Below are 16824 nucleotides of genomic sequence, written 5' to 3'. Positions count from 1 at the left end.
TCATTTTTTCTAATTTTCTTTTTACTTTTAAACAAATCTAAAGAAAAAGAAAAACAAGAAGAAAAAATTACATAAAATATGAATTTGTCATACCTAAAGGTACCTTCTGATCTTAGCTGACTGACTCAATCTAAGAAAATTAATAAATAGACTCCAATAAAAATTGAACTTAAAATCTTAAATTAATAATTCGATAGTATTATTAAATGATATATTTTACTCCAATTAAAGAATTAAATTGTAGATTTATTATTTATATTATTATATATAGTTATGGTCTAACGCAGGGGCTTTCGTCAACCCAAAAGGCAAATAAGCACTAATGTTTCTTTTAGTGGCCATCCGGCTCAGTAGCCAACCGCCACGTAGCACCTGGTAAGTGCTCACTACACACAGATAAATACCCCCCCTTTCCACCTTCATCTCTCGATCAATCCCTCCCTCTATTCATCTCTCTCATCACACTCTTTTCTTTCTCTCATATTTCGCACCAAACTTCCCTATCTATCCCTGCCTCTATATCTTCACTTCCATCATTGCCCTTCACCTCAATTCAGATAATGCCAACTCCAAGTGAAGCTCCAGCCATTGTTGCAGAACACCCTAATTCCCATAGCTTTCCCTTCATCATGTCATCTTATCCCATTACTCTTAAGGTAACAGTGTTTCTGACCATCTTGATTAGGATTTTCGGGTCGAATAATAGTGTTTCTGGTCATCTTGATTGGGATTTTCGGGTTGAATTGAAGTTGACGTATCAGTCTCGTGTCTATGTCACTAGACTATTTGCGGGTTATAAGTCAGGGACTTGGGCCCGAATGAATTGGAGTTATGTAATAATTGACTTATCGATTTGAAGTTGAGTTGGTTACTATTACTAATGTTTTTTTTTGTTTATGGATGTTATATGTGCAGTTTGTGGATGTGAGCTATAGGGTAAAATTGGAAAATAACGGGACGAGGGGTGGGAGTTTGAAGCGGATGTTTTCTGCCGGGCCCACCTCTTCTGATCTTGAGAATTCAATGGCCCAGATTCAGGAGCGGACGATTTTGAGCAGGATTACCGGGATGGTTTCTCCGGGGGAGATCCTAGCCATTCTTGGGCCGTCCGGGAGCGGGAAATCGACGCTCCTAAATGCGCTTGCAGGGAGGATAAATGGACACGGATTCACCGGACAAATCCTCGCTAACAACAAGAAATTCAGCAGACCGGTCCTGAAACGAACCGGGTTCGTCACCCAGGACGATATCCTCTACCCGCACTTGACGGTTCGGGAGACGCTGGTCTTCTGCGCGCGGCTGAGGCTCCCCGGTTCGCTCACCCGGGGAGAGAAAACCGCGGTGGCCGACGCCGTGATCGCCGAGCTGGGGCTGATGAAATGCGAGAACACCATCATCGGAAACAGCTTCATCCGGGGCGTCTCCGGCGGGGAGCGGAAGCGGGTGAGCATAGCGCACGAGATGCTAATAAACCCGAGTCTGCTAATCCTGGACGAGCCGACATCCGGTCTGGACTCGACCGCCGCGCACCGGCTCGTCTCCACCTTGGGCTCGCTGGCTCAGAAGGGCAAAACCGTGGTCACGTCGGTTCACCAACCGTCGAGCCGGGTTTTCCAGATGTTCAGCTCGGTTCTGGTTTTGTCCGAAGGAAGGTGCTTGTATTTCGGTAAAGCCAACGAAGCAATGTCGTATTTCGAGTCGGTTGGATTCTCTCCTTCGTTTCCCATGAACCCGGCCGATTTCCTCCTCGACCTCGCTAATGGTACGCACCTAATTAATCCCCTTCTCATCTTCACTATGCTCATTTTAACTTGCCAATTTGTGTTTTAATTCCTTGCCCAAAAGACGAAATCCCTAATCCCGGAACAACACATCCCGGTCTATAGGATTTGTAGATGTCGTAAATTATGGTGACAGAACGGTCCATTGCTATACAATGGACCATGGTCGTCCAAAAATTTTGTGTTTACAGTTAATATATTCTGTTCCAACAGTTAACAATTTTGGTACATGTAAATAAATTGAAGGCACATAAATTATTAATTGCAGGTAACATGTTATGTGTCTACAATTAACCTATTTTGTACCTGCAGTTAACAGTTTATTTGTCTATACCTATCATGTTGCCTTCAATGTGTTTACAGGTACATAAACAGGTAGAATCAAAGTAGACCATGATCTATGATATAACTTACCCACAATAGTACATTTAGGTGGAAAGACTAGTGTTTGATACTTTTATTTTTGTTTCCTTTTAAACGTTAATTTTTTTAAATTTTAACTTTTTGACACCTTAAATGGTTGCCGTGGCTTAAAACGCAACACTATATATTTACGTATAGGAATTCTTTTAATTTAAACATCAAGATCAACCTAAAGTGCAATAAAAGTATCGTAAAAATTCTTTAAAAAGATAGTAAACACGTTTCTATAAAGTAAAATTAAGACGAAAAGTATCTAAATACATAGTAAGTAACTACATAACGTAGTAATAATTATTTGTATAGCCATATATAAGTGTACCAAAATAAATATACCATCGAGATTCTTTCTAAATATAAAACGTATAAGATATTAATATGGCAAGCTTTTGTTGTGGCCTGGCATGATATTATCAGTTACAAAACTGAAAAAAAAAAAAAAAATCGATTTATGTCACATCTCAGGCTTCATTGTTATTAGTTTATGTATAGAGTTGACTTGGTTGACTAGAATTTACTAATAGTGTTGAATTTTGGCATATATGCATGGGCAACCAAAAACCACAACCTTAGGATTGTTATCTCCAATAGATTCAATTCAGTATTTTTGACTCGGTTATAATGTAAAATATGTTCCTATTGAAGCACAAAGAGTCAATACCACCTCACTGAGGTTTATACCCATAACCTCCTATTTGTGGGAACCACTTCATGCTACTAGACCACAAGTCATTGGAATTCAATATAATTGTTCTAAATTTAGTAGTGTTTTATGTGCGGTTCAATTTATGTTTAGGTTATTAGAAGTATAAAATTTTTACAGGAGTGTTTTAACCAGTAAAGATTGCTACTTTTAAAGAGTTGTCCCTTGAATAGGGTCTGACCGAGACTCGATTGAATTAGTCTTACCTTAAGGAGGTGCAGATATATCAGTATAGGACACCGAAAAATTCGATAATATATTAATTTTTCACATATTTGACTATTTTTAGGGTCTGATATCATTTCAAACCGGCATAGAAAGCAACTTACACAACTTTAGTCCTAGTCATGGTCCTTAGGTGTTGGTGGTGGTGGTGGCAGTGAAAGGGATTTATTGTACATATAGCTGAGAATGGGAAAGTATGGACCAAAGGGCAAAGAAATGTTTTTATAAATTGAGCATGGCTTTGCTAGCTTGGTCCAACAATATATACATTAATACTTTTTTCAACATTATGGCAATTTAGGATTATCTGATCAGCACGACATAGAATATGTTAAGGATACGTGACTTTATAGGTGTTTAATGTAAGACACTTGTGAGAGCTTAGAAAAATTAAGAAAAGGATTGGGAATTTTTTTGTGTGTGGTGGCGGTGAATTGTTTAAGGAGATTGGAATGAAAAGTGGGTTTCTTTATGTGGGGAAAAGAACATGGTATGGTGGATAGAATTTGATTACTTACGTACACATCTTTGAATCGAAATTGGGTGGGGAAATACTATTAGTGGATCAAATTATCTTTTAGCACACCACGTGTCCCTTTAGCTTTCCATAATGCCAACTAATTACAGTAATTGTTAAGATGCATCTGGGAAATCGTGGAAAGCGATCTAACACTTTAATCATTCTGATCTTGTGTTTGAAATTGACTCTAATCTGTGTATAAAAGCATATAGTTTAATATTAAGTCTCGAAAACATATTTATTTAATTTATTTGTTCATAGGTTTGAGGAACGGGTTCGTAACAGAAGATTGTGGAATCGTAAGATCTAAATGAGTAAATTAATTAGAGAAATAAATGAGTACCTAGCTAGCTATATACATTAGGTTCCTTGAAAACACCCATGACTTTTCTAAATTAATGTGAATAAAATATATAATTTTATATTTTATTGAGGTCAAAAGTAGCATTTGGATGCATACTATATAGTCTGCATTCCAAATTTCTAATGAGAAATTCATTTTTTTTTTAAATGGGGGACCCAACCATGTGTTAATGACTACAAATAATTATTACAATTTGAAAAGCACACTATGATAAACTAGGGTTTTACATACTATTGAATTGGGAATCTAACTAATAATGCTTGAGGAAAAAAAAAGGTGCATTTTAATGAGTTTGAGTTTTGACTATTCATTCATGAATGTTTTAGAAAGTGACATGTTATGGTTCTCTCTAGCATGATAAGAGGATCTATACACCTATATGATAATATATAATATTATATATCTTGCACTTGGTATGGTGCACCTTCCATCTCCCACCTCTTCTTATGATTCAACACCTTTGAGATGTGCCATCACTAGGGATGGATGAGTTGATTGTTAAGATTATATATATCTATATTACTATATATATATATAGTTAATGAATGTCCCATTCTTTGTCTAGGATGGTGAGTAGTTCGGGCGTCAAGAACTTGATTTCTGAATTAAAATCGTCAATTTAAATATTGAGGAATAATATTGTGAATCATTACGTTTTATATTCATTATAAGGAAAGAAAATACAATAAAAATCAGTATCAGACACGATGCTTTAATTTGTAGAGTTGTAGGTACTATAAAATTCTATATCTTTTGACTATTTTTTTATGAGATAATAAAAGTATTTCTTACCCCTTTTATATTTTAACACATCTGAGATGGTGCATGCCATCACTAGGGATGGATGATGATTTGATCGATTGCCCCATTTATTCCTTGTCTGGGAGTGTGAGGATTACGAGTGCTAGGAATTTGATTTCAGATTTAAGATTGTCAATTTGAATCTTAGGAAACTTTTATAACGCTTTTAAGTATTAGCGTTTATATTGGTAAATTAAGAGAAAAAGCAATAATCTTCAATATAAGACATGATACCTAACTTGTAGCTAGGTATCATATATAAAATTTCATATAAGATTTTAACAACTCTTTCTAATGAATTATGAATAAACAACACAAAAGTATTATTGTTGGTTGCTGTAGTGCATGCCTAAAGTTAAAAAAGAAATCAATTCAACTTTGCATCATGAACCACACAAAGTGTTTATCCTCAACAGTACTACGTTGATTAATTACTTTGTAAACCTCTTAACTAATGTTTTTCCCTGCTAATTCCATGATTAATTCTTGGTTTCTATCCTTATCACACAGAATTATAGCAACGTGGGAAAATTAAATGTCATTAGTCCAGGATTACCATAATGGAAGTGGAATAATGCACTATAATTTTTTTCTACTTTTGTCCAAGATGATTACACCTGTCCAAACCTAATAGGCATTAATAATTAATAAACATAAGAAACAGTTTTATGGTTTCTTGATTTGTCATTGGTTGTACTGTTTGATGACTATTAGGATTTAAGAAGTAAAGTGACAGCATTGCTTGCGTAGGATAGCATGAGAAGTTGAGTGCTTCTAAAAAACCATTTTCATATGATATGATGACACCAATGACAAATCATCAATAAATTACTTATTGATGATTCTTTTTTGGTCACATGACACTAAATCAGGCTAGATAAAAAAGCTTAAATGAATAGGGATGATGATAATGAGTCTAATAATACAATGTGTTCAACCTTCTCAAACCCTAATAAGACAGGTATGTCATGGGTTTGAACCCTAGTGAGAATGTACTGACTATTTGTACTTCAGTAGGTTGAGAAAGTAATTATGAACAGATACTACATTATAACAGGGTCGGTAGTACAAAAAAAAATAGATCAGTATTTTACCCATTATGGCCCCACGTGCCCAAATATGTAGAATCATATAAGTTAAGATTATATGAGTTGTAAAGTTTAGGTACAAAGGATTTGTTTAATTTTTTGGTTATGAAATTGGGTTTGTAGTGGGTTGAGGGGAACAAGTGTATATGTCTAGACTGACAAGCTGCGCTGTGCAACATTCTATAGTAAACTACACATGTCAATAGGCCATAATTATGCTACATACTACAACTTCTTAGATGAATAGTTAATATAAATAGCATATCTTATACATATATGGTTGGTCCAAAAACAATGTTTTCTTCCATTTATGCATTTTCCTCCTTTCAACTCCATCATCTTCTCCCACACCGGCCTTCTCACTTTATGAGTCTGCAACTTTTCTCAAGCACCACGTGTTAACTAGCAAATCAATGCCATTCAATTCACCCATCCAATAATTGAAAATTCTTGCTTTTTCTGGGGTTTGAATAGTGTTTTTTGCAGAAAGTGGGAGATGTTGATGATGGTGGCCCATAGCCTTCCATCAGCAGCAAAGAAATAGAAAGTAATGACAACCCTTTTGGATTTTAATGCTATAGATAGATTTTAATTTAAATTGTCAGCCCGATAAGACTGAAAAATTATTGGGTTAAGATCGAAAAGATCAGCTCAATAAAAAAATCAAGATACTTAAGTTAGTCCTATCGGGTTGTTGGGTTTGCATTGCTTGCTAGGTTATTTTTTTAAAAAAAAATTTAAAAATAGGGCATTATATATGTTTTGTAGTGGAGTCTCAGCTTTGGCACCAACATTGGACAGCTTTAATTAGCTCTTGAAGAACATGCGTCTATACACGGCTAGGACAACTTTAGTTTATTCTTTTGACAATTTTAATGAGAATAATATTAATTTAAGTAACCACACTGAGGAAATAGATATATATTGACGTTAGTGGATATATGACACTATTTCATTTTAATTAATATATTAATATATTAATATATAATATAATATCAATAACTTTATAAAAATTAAATATCCTTGAGATCTAGATATTTGTATACCCCATTTAATTTTAATTATAAATGATGATTTGGTCAAATGGCAGTTTTACCAATTTGGAAATGAAAACTAGATTAATATTAGATTAAGGTTTTGTTGGTATAGATATATCTTTGATTCGTCTAGATGATTAACAAAATTTGACTCCAATAGCTAGAGTTGAGTGAATACTTACAATTTAAATTATTTAGACATTACAATGTGACATTCTTGTCAATATAGAAACTAATAAAAGGGATTTTTAATTAGAGAAATCTACCAACACTACTTAAGATAAATCCCGCATTGTGACGCGATCTACATGACAAATAATCCAAAAAATTCTATTCAAAGTTAAACTTAGAACTAATGTTAGCAAACTAACAGTCTGACCAAGTTGTTAAGGTTGCCCCAATTGTAAAACTGACCCTGGCAATGTTGCAAATTGATACTTTAGAAAAACTCAGAGATTAAATTTACACTTTTATATGAGTTTAATACATATGATAGTCTGGATTGTATCTGAACTTTTGATTTGAACTATACATGCAGGAGTTTGCCAGGTTGATGGTGTGAGTGAAAGGGAGAGGCCAAACGTGAAACAAACCTTAATCTCCTCGTACAACACATTGTTAGCTCCAAAGGTAAAAGAAGCATTATGTTTGGAGACAACAACACCCAAAGAAGCAATTTTGAGCAATGGAGCCACCCATAATATTCCTCCATGCAACAACAACAATGGCTTCTCTAGTTTCTTGAACCAGCTCACCATTCTCCTCCAAAGAGGCCTAAAAGAACGCCGGCACGAGACGTTCAACTCCCTCCGGGTCTTCCAAGTGGTGGCGGCCGCCCTCCTGGCGGGCGCAATGTGGTGGCATTCCGATTACCTAGATGTCCAGGACCGCCTGGGCCTCCTCTTCTTCATCTCCATCTTCTGGGGCGTCTTCCCGTCCTTCAACGCCGTCTTCGCCTTCCCAACGGACCGGGCCGTCTTCCTCAAGGAGAGGGCCTCGGGCATGTACAATCTCCCCTCCTATTTCCTGGCCCGCGTGGCCGGGGACCTCCCCATGGAGCTCATCCTCCCCACATTGTTCCTCACAATATTATACTGGATGTCCGGCCTAAAACCGGACATCCTCGCCTTCGTGCTCACCTTGCTGGTCGTGCTGGGCTATGTCGTCGTGTCCCAGGGCCTCGGCCTGGCCCTCGGGGCCATAATCATGGACGCTAAACAGGCCTCCACCGTGGTCACCGTCACCATGCTCGCCTTCGTCCTAACGGGCGGGTTCTACGTCCACAAAGTCCCGTCTTGCCTGGCTTGGATCAAGTACATCTCCACCACGTTCTATAGTTACAAACTTCTTGTCTTTGTCCAATATGGGGATGGCAATGGGGTCTCCTCTTTGCTCAAATGCTCATCATCAGGCCATGGAAGCAACAGGGATGGCTGCAAATTTGTTGAGCAAGATATTCAGGGCCAGATTCATCCTGCCACAAGTGTGGTTATCTTGCTCATAATGTTCTTTGGGTATAGGTTGATTGCTTATTTGGCTTTGAGGCGGTTTAATAAAGCCTAAAAGGCTATGGTTAAATGTTGATGATGGTGATGATCATATGGTAGATAGTAGATGTTTATGACTGGATCTAGCTTGCTTGCAGATCCCTGGCTGACTACTGAGAAAAAAATTTGGGTCACTGATTTACGTGGCTGAGCTGGCTAATTTGTGTAATTGTATTATAAATTATAATGAAAGAGTAATTCCTTAATTAGCTAGTTGTTCTGTTTTTTACAATGCAATATCTGTTTATTAACTATTTTTTCAACATACTGAAACACAAAGAGTCAATATTGCCTCCACTGAGACTCAAATCCACCGCAAGATTTGCTGCATAAAAAATATCATGAATAAGACAATGGTAACCTGTGTTCCAATAATATAATGAACTTTTCAAAAAAGAGCTAAAAGAAGTAGTCCATGTAATCATCATCAGCGCCTAGAAATCTTGTACTGAATTATAATATCGCCAAAATTAAAACCGGTACCCACTTTCAATGAGCATTATATTAAGCAATTAAAAAACAAATAGAGTGGATTATGTAGACATCCTCAGCACAAACAGATTAAATGTCGTTTTGCAAATCAGATTTAATTTCATCATAAATCCAGCATGACCAATGTATCTGAATTAAATATTCCTTTCCCATATTTCTATAGAAATTAAAATTTCCCTATCACACTTTCTAACCGGCATTACACTTATTCTAACACATAATTAGTTAATTACATTATTCTAACTCATAAAATACATTATTTGATCTTACCTTAAAATTTTATTATTCTAACACAAAAAGTACATTATTTTAACTCATAAAATATATTATCTTACCCCAGAAATTTCATTATTCTAACACATATAAAATACATTATTATAACTCATAAAATGCATTATCTTACCTCAAAATGTTCATTATTATAACACGCGCGTGGAGCAAGGTTTTTTTTTTTTTTTTTTAAATATCAAAAAACGACGTCGTTTTGGGCTGTGGTCTACATAATAATTTGCCAAAAAAAAAAAGAAAAAAAAAAACCTATGTCAATCAATGATTTAGAATTGTCATTAAAGCGCAATTAGAGTGACCTTCCCTCAAAGAGAGCTATACAGCCAATACAGGTGTCGTTTGAGCATAAAGTGCTTGGCAAAGCCCAATTAGTTAGGTTAGTTCAGAATTAATATCATAGATCAATCTGTACATGTGAATAATTCATTTTTTTTTAGAAATATAATGTATCAAAAAGAAAAAAAGAAAAAAAGAAAAAATCAAACAACCCATCAATGAGCACCACTGTTGAACATAAAATAAAATAAATGCTTAGTTCAATTATTATGGGCTAGCCCAGGTAAAACAATATGGGTTCGACCTAAATAATCATACGAAATATCATGGGTCTGGCCCATACACATGAGGAAGGCAAATTATTATGTGGACCCAAGATGGACCCCGGTTCAAAATACACAATTTACATTTTGAATGTTCATAATTTACCTACTGAATGTTTACAATTTACATACTGAATATTCACAAATTGAATTGTAAATATTCAATATATAAATTGTGATTGGTCCACCTTAGTCCATGGTATAATTATTGCATGAGAACTGAGGAGACATTGTAGCATAATATATATAATTAATAAACAAGACATTTTAGCATAATATATATAATTAATAAACATGAAATCCAATTATCAACTTAATCATGTTGAGATAAGCACATCCTTAATTCAATTCAGTCTTAACAAATTACAAAAATATAAAACCTATTTATAATAATTTTCAAGGATGTTCAACCTCTAGATCAAATTTTTGTATCATTTAAATAAGACCTCAATTAAGGTTAATATATTTCATAAACAATTAATATTTTATAATTAAAACGCTCATTTTCATATTAAATTGAATTAATAATATCCTTATCATATTTTTATGTCTTCATAAATCATATTGTTACTCTATCTCCTTGTATGTTTAATTTACTTTAATTAATTTAATATCTTAAACTTCATTAATTTGACTTGCTTAGGTACGTTTAATGTACTTTAATTCATTTAATATGTTAAACTTCAGTCTTAAAATTCATAATCTTTAAATACCTAACTTCTTAGTACCATTCACAAGTCAACTTAAGCCATTTCTCCCTCTCATTGTCTATCTTAATTGCTTGTTAGACTAAAACACTATTCTTGAATCTCAAACTATGTCTCGCACAACTTTCACCTTCTTGCTATTTAATCTAATTATAAACGTTACCGCGACATTAGCAATTTTTTTGACTGCGCCATCTCCAGATGTTACAAAAGTTTATATTGTTCTGACTAAGAAACCTAGTGGAGATCCTAAAATAAACTACGTTAAAATTCTAACATCAATTTTGGGCAGGTATGTATGCTTATGATAATTTTTAATCTTAAGAATAATTTTATTAATAAAGATTTTAAAAAGAAAAATTACAATGTAAAAAGCTTCCATCATGTGCCACTATTGACTTTGAAATAATCCTTAAACATTCAACAACCTTTATTGTTTTTGTGGATGGTCAATAATAGCGGTGAGAAATTTTTCAAATCTTCAAAGTGGTCATAAAGATTATTTATGATAAAAATTTTAGGTTTGTAACCACCATATGCACAACCAAAATAGCAAAATTTTTAACAAGGGCTACTTCTATTTTTAGAATAAAACTTGTATTGTAGCAAGTATACAACTTAATTTTTAATCTCAATCTTTGAAGTAAATAACCAGTCATATTTTTTTAAAAAAATAATAATATAATTATAAACTACGCTTATTTTTCTGGTACATTAGAAAAAACGAGTACGAATAATATAAAACCTATGACAGCTATAATCTAAAGTCATATGTTAGTATCACTCAACTACAAAGTAAGCTACAATTTTAATTTATGTTATGTTTTTGGTGATGGTGTTGAAGTGAGGAAGCAGCAAAAAATGCACTACTTTATGTTTATCAATTTGCTTTGGAAGGATTTGCCGCTAAACTTACCCCTCAACAAGCAAATATTCTCTCCAGTAAGTCTTTATACTTTTTTTTTCTTTATACTTTTATTAATAGCATGTAATTTTTTTGAAATTAATATTATATAATTAGAGACATAATTTTAATTAATAATTTTACAGAATTTCCCGGTGTGCTATCCGTTCTTGAAGACCAACTAGTGCCATCTTATGACGTTGACCTGGGATCCAATGTTCAACATTAATAAGCAGTATTGGGACTTTTGGGAGTGGAAATTTCCAGACAGCATAATATAAAATACTTTTTTTTTTACGCTCATTAATATACAAAAATATTTTCTAGCTATGTTTATCTTTAGTTCTGCCACTATAGAGAGAGAAAAAAGAAAGAAAAACTTTATATGAAGAGAAGAAATTTTCCATGAAAATGCACCATAGTTGGTGATTTATTAATTGATTTTTATTACCTATATATTAGAAAATTCATAATTATAATCAACAAATTGAATTTGACAATGAACTACCAATAACTTCTCGAAATAAATTGACTTTTAAAATAAATAGAAAAATTGTTTTATTTCTTTTACCAAAAATAAAAATACTAAAAAGTATTTTGATCATTTGAGGGAAAGGAAAGTGATTTGTTTGCTCATCTATTTTCTTTTTTAGCATAGGGCTATAGGGGCACCGGAATAAATTGTCATTGGCAGTTTGGAATCTATATAGATGGAGTTTGTAGTTCAAAATGAAAAAGTAGTAAAAAATAACGCTAGAAGGAGGGCTTGAACCTCCGACCTTGTGGTTAACAGCCACACGCTCTAACCAACTGAGCTATTCCAGCCAACACATTAATTTAGTGGTCTTTTTAATTATATTATCTCTATTCGTTTAGTTAACAGTCACCCTCTATTGTTTGGCCCGTAGAACAAGCTACTCTTGTTATCCCCACCATTTGAAAGCTCATTGGTAGGGATTTAATTAGTTATAGGATTAGTCATCTATCAAGAGATCAATTTATTTGTTGATTGGCTAGCGGCGCACATCAGATTACGGACAAAAGGACATTAGAGTATCAATGCTAAGACTTTGTTATCCCCTTAGTTTTTTATAACGTAAATATGTACGTAATATAATATAAAATGTGTACGAGATAAGATACTTTACGTGACAATTTGAAAGGGAACAAATCACGAATCTTTTTTAGGCTGGTCTAGGTCAAAATTCAATATTAATGTTGAATAATACATGTTCTAGCCGACTCTAATTAATACTAGTGAAATACAAATTAAATACAATAGGGAATGATGAGATCGGGAAGCTAATTAAGGGTGAGTATAAAGTTGGGAAGCTAACTAATTAAGAAGCGAGTGATGAGGTCAGATCAAGATGCCCACTAGGGGTCTAACCACGTCAAGAAGCTTTGGTTGGCGTGGTACAGGTTTGGGAGTAGAAGCCTCCGACCTCCAACCCCCCTCACACTAGCTAGATAGAGTGCTCTATTTATACTAAGTGAGAAGTGAACATGCATAATGACGCTGGCGAGGTTTACACGGGAATGAGGCTTACTTAGTGATAATGGTTGTAAGTTTTCCTCGTCATCTCAAGAGAGAGAGAACCAGAATAATAATACAAGTCATTCATTCATTCTTTCTTTCTTTAAAAAAAAAAATATTTTTCCCTACTTTTTATCTTTATATTCTCCTAATTTGATATGAGATTGTATCATCAATTTCTTACCACTTAAATAAGATCTTGATGTATGTTAATATATTTCATGTGGGTAGGTTAATATATTTCTGTCCGCACGAGTAACTCAGTACGTTCTTGTATGTGTGGTAGATTGTGAGCAAAGACATAGGATGTACCCCTAGTAGTCGTAGTGTGTGAGTTACACTCAATGTGATGATGGGTTCCTTGTAAACACCAAGAACTGGTATTTCCACCTAATGGGTCGTTAAGTCACCATGATTTAACCTCCACTATATTGTCAGCCTGAAAGTGCAGGCTGGTGGCAAGTGAACTCCAAGGTTAATATATTTAATAAACAATCAATATTTCATGATTGAAATGTTCATTCTCATGTCAAAATTGAATTAATCATCTCCTTTTCATACTTAGTATCTTCTTACGAGGTGTTTTATTTGGTTGGAATGAAGGAATTAGGATGGAAAATAATTGTAATTTGGTGAACATATAATAAAGTAGGAATTCAAATTATATTGTTTGGTAATTTCACGCACGTGAGGCACGGTTCTCTTCTCACAGTGGACCCCACACTTGCCTGCCAAAATCCTCAAACTTATAGGAGAAAAAAAATCCAAAAAAAAAAAAAAAAACCCTCACATTTGTTAAAAATTCACCATCACATTTTACTATTCCAAAAACTCAACAAAAATAACTAATGGGGATAACCTTATGTACTTAAATGTACTCTAATTCATTTAATACACTAAACTTCATATTCTTCAAATTCCTAATCTTTAAAAGTACATCATCACATCAAATACTTAAGCCATTTCTTGCATGGTTTATATTGCTTGCTACCAAAAATCACAATTCTTAAATCTCACACTATGTCTCACAAAACTTTCACCTTCTTGCTACTTAATCTTATCATAAGCGCAATTGCAACTGAACCAATTTCGTTGGGTGCACCATCTTCCAAAGCCGACTTACAAGTCTATATGGTTGTTACTGAGAAACCCAATGGAGATCCTACCACAGTTTATGTTAGAATGTTAACTTCACTTTTGTGCAGGTATATATAATTGCTCATTTGTATTGTCGCGTCAGTGCTATTCTATTTATTTATTTTGGTCATATGTTGAAAATTTGACACTAACATAAAGTAAAAATGTTTGTTTTTTCTTTTTGTTGGTCTTGATTGGTTCGTTTTTTGAAAATAAAAACATAAATATATTACTAATTTATTTCTAATAAAACATTAATTATTTTAATGATGATAATTGTTATTGTTTATCTTTAAATAAAATTATAAGTTGAAAGTTATAATATTTACAAAGATTAATAATTATTACAATAAAAAGATGTAAATAAATAATTTTTAACTTGTAACTTATTATTATAATGAAAATAAATAGATAAATATGATAATTATAAATTAAACAATTTTTTTTTTAACTTTTTGGGCGATGTGGGTCGAGCCAAGCTAAGATTTTTATTGTTTAGCTCGGTTGATCTTACTCATATTTAATTTGACATTAATAAATGCAATAACTCTTAACTAAAAAATATTGAAGATTTTTTTTTAATGGTATTGTTACCGATCAACATCAAATTTAATAGTATCGAATATAACCAATTATAATGTTGTTGTTATGTGGTTGGTGATGGTGTTGAAGTGAGAAGGCAGCGAAGAAGGCATTGGTCTATGTTTATAAATTCTCTATGCAAGGATTTGCAGCTAAACTCACCCATCAACAAGCAAAATGTCTTTCCAGTAAGCATATATACTTATTTATTAATTAATTAATAGAGTGTAAAATTATTCTTTTAATTGTTTGTGAATATAATTTATTTTATATCCCAAATTAAATAAATTTAATTAATACTTTGCAGAATATCCCGGTGTTATATCCGTTGAAAAGGACCAAATAGTGTCATTGCCGCCCCTACGAGACGAGGGGAATTGAATTTCCACTAATAAGCACGGTTGGGAATGGGGAATTTCCAGAGAATATAATAGTGATAATACTAAGGTTTTAATTATTTACACAATAAAAATGTATAACATATTCTATATATGTGTGTGTATGTTAATGTACGTGTTTATTTTTAGTTCGTCCAATACAAAGGAAAAAAAATTACTATGAATAAAGGGAATAAACTTTCCATGAAAATGCCATCATATTTGAGGATTTTATTGGGGTTTTTTTACCCATGTTTTAATGATTGTGATTTGTAGATGCATGAGAGAATTACATTTTTAGTTCTTGAGTTTTACCGGATTAGTTAATTTGATTCTTCATACTTGATATTTGCAAAAGAAATAAATGTCGTTAGGAACTTTTAGAAAAATACAATTAAATCATTTAATTCAAACATTTCTAAAATAAACCCATGAACTCAGAAAATAGAATAATTGACCCTTTTTGATTATTTATTATCATAAATCATCAAGTAACTGCCATATATGCTACATCATCATCTCTATTACACCTATAATATGCTACATTATATTATCATCATCTCTATTATACATATCAAATGTTGCATTATCACTCGTTCTCCTTTTGTGTGTGTGTGTGTCGTGGCAACATAGTTTGTGTAAACGAAGGGGTCCTGATGAAGCTGATTCATGTGGAGGAAAACAAAGTTCTTTATCGCTAATTTATCACTACACACCAACCTTAGCATGTACTCAAGTTAGTTAAAGATGGATGTTTGGTTTGATTTTAAGTGATATATATACAATTTTCATAGAACTAACGTGAAATCATATCATAGAATTTGATTTATACTAAAAATTGAAATCCTCTTACTAATAAAATAAATTAGATTACTCCCTCTTTTCCGTGATATGTATAAAATACGTTATTTTAGTACCATATGAATTAAGTCACGACAAAAAGTGTTCACTTTTTTCCTCTTTTTTTTGGTTCATATTTCTGCCAAGTTGGTTTGAGGTTCGTCTCTATTGAGCTAACCTTGATCGTCAGTCAAGGTCTCGAGCAGTCAAAGTTTACACGGAGTATACGATCAGGATTTTAAAAAAGAAAAAAAGAAAAATCGCGGAGCCGGAGAATCCGCCACGTGGACTTCTGCCGACGAAATTCTAAAGTCTATACCAATCTGCCATTTCATCACTTTCATCAAAACCGCAAGCGGCCGGCAAATTAAACCCTAAATTATTTAGACTAAACTACCCTTTCTAATTTCTATCCCTTGTTGCTAATATATACTACTACTAGTGATTGTCTGTTTCATTTTTAAAAATTTATTCTTTAAATCTTTCTAAACCCTAAATTATTTAGACGAAACTAAGATTCACTTTTAATCATTGGCATTGGTTTTTTATTTTAAAATTTTGACTCTACAAAATGTTTCACTTTTGACCTAAAATGTCTTAATTTTGTGAAAAAGCTTCACCAAATCATGCTCTACTATATTTAAAAATACTTTGTATCATTCCAAATGACACATGTGTTACAATTTCAAATGGGTGACCATAAGATTAAATCATGATGTATGGACATTGATTTTTAAATTGAGAATAATTGTGAAAGTTTAAAACATATATTAGGTTATCCTTAACCCATAAATTTCTCTCACTTTCTAAAATGGGTCTCACTTCCACATCATTAAATTTGTAAATTCTTCAATTTCTCTCACTTTGAAAAGTGG

General features: G+C 33.2%; 2 protein-coding genes and 1 non-coding gene across 3 annotated transcripts; 2 read left to right on the top strand and 1 right to left on the bottom strand.

Annotated features, from left to right (window-relative positions):
- The first annotated feature begins 431 nt into the window (after window positions 1–431).
- LOC116002720 (ABC transporter G family member 25-like) lies at window positions 432–8692 on the top strand. Its single transcript, XM_031242886.1, has 3 exons — window positions 432–656; window positions 916–1762; window positions 7478–8692. Exons 1-3 carry the CDS (start codon window positions 561–563, stop codon window positions 8500–8502), a joined length of 1968 nt encoding a protein of 655 aa, XP_031098746.1. The 5' UTR covers window positions 432–560; the 3' UTR covers window positions 8503–8692.
- Window positions 8693–12227: 3535 nt separating this feature from the next.
- Window positions 12228–12301, bottom strand: TRNAN-GUU. The gene has a single exon. It is a non-coding gene; the product is annotated as a tRNA-Asn (tRNA).
- Window positions 12302–14021: 1720 nt separating this feature from the next.
- LOC116000930 (subtilisin-like protease SBT3.14) lies at window positions 14022–15320 on the top strand. The gene is made up of 3 exons (XM_031240804.1): window positions 14022–14218; window positions 14823–14920; window positions 15040–15320. Exons 1-3 carry the CDS (start codon window positions 14034–14036, stop codon window positions 15111–15113), a joined length of 357 nt encoding a protein of 118 aa, XP_031096664.1. The 5' UTR covers window positions 14022–14033; the 3' UTR covers window positions 15114–15320.
- The last annotated feature ends 1504 nt before the right edge of the window (window positions 15321–16824 follow it).

Source organism: Ipomoea triloba, chromosome 13 (assembly GCF_003576645.1).
Source record: "Ipomoea triloba cultivar NCNSP0323 chromosome 13, ASM357664v1".
NCBI classification, from domain to species: domain Eukaryota; kingdom Viridiplantae; phylum Streptophyta; class Magnoliopsida; order Solanales; family Convolvulaceae; genus Ipomoea; species Ipomoea triloba.
Note: the sequence above shows the minus strand (reverse complement) of the source record. Positions and strands in the feature narration are given on the sequence as shown.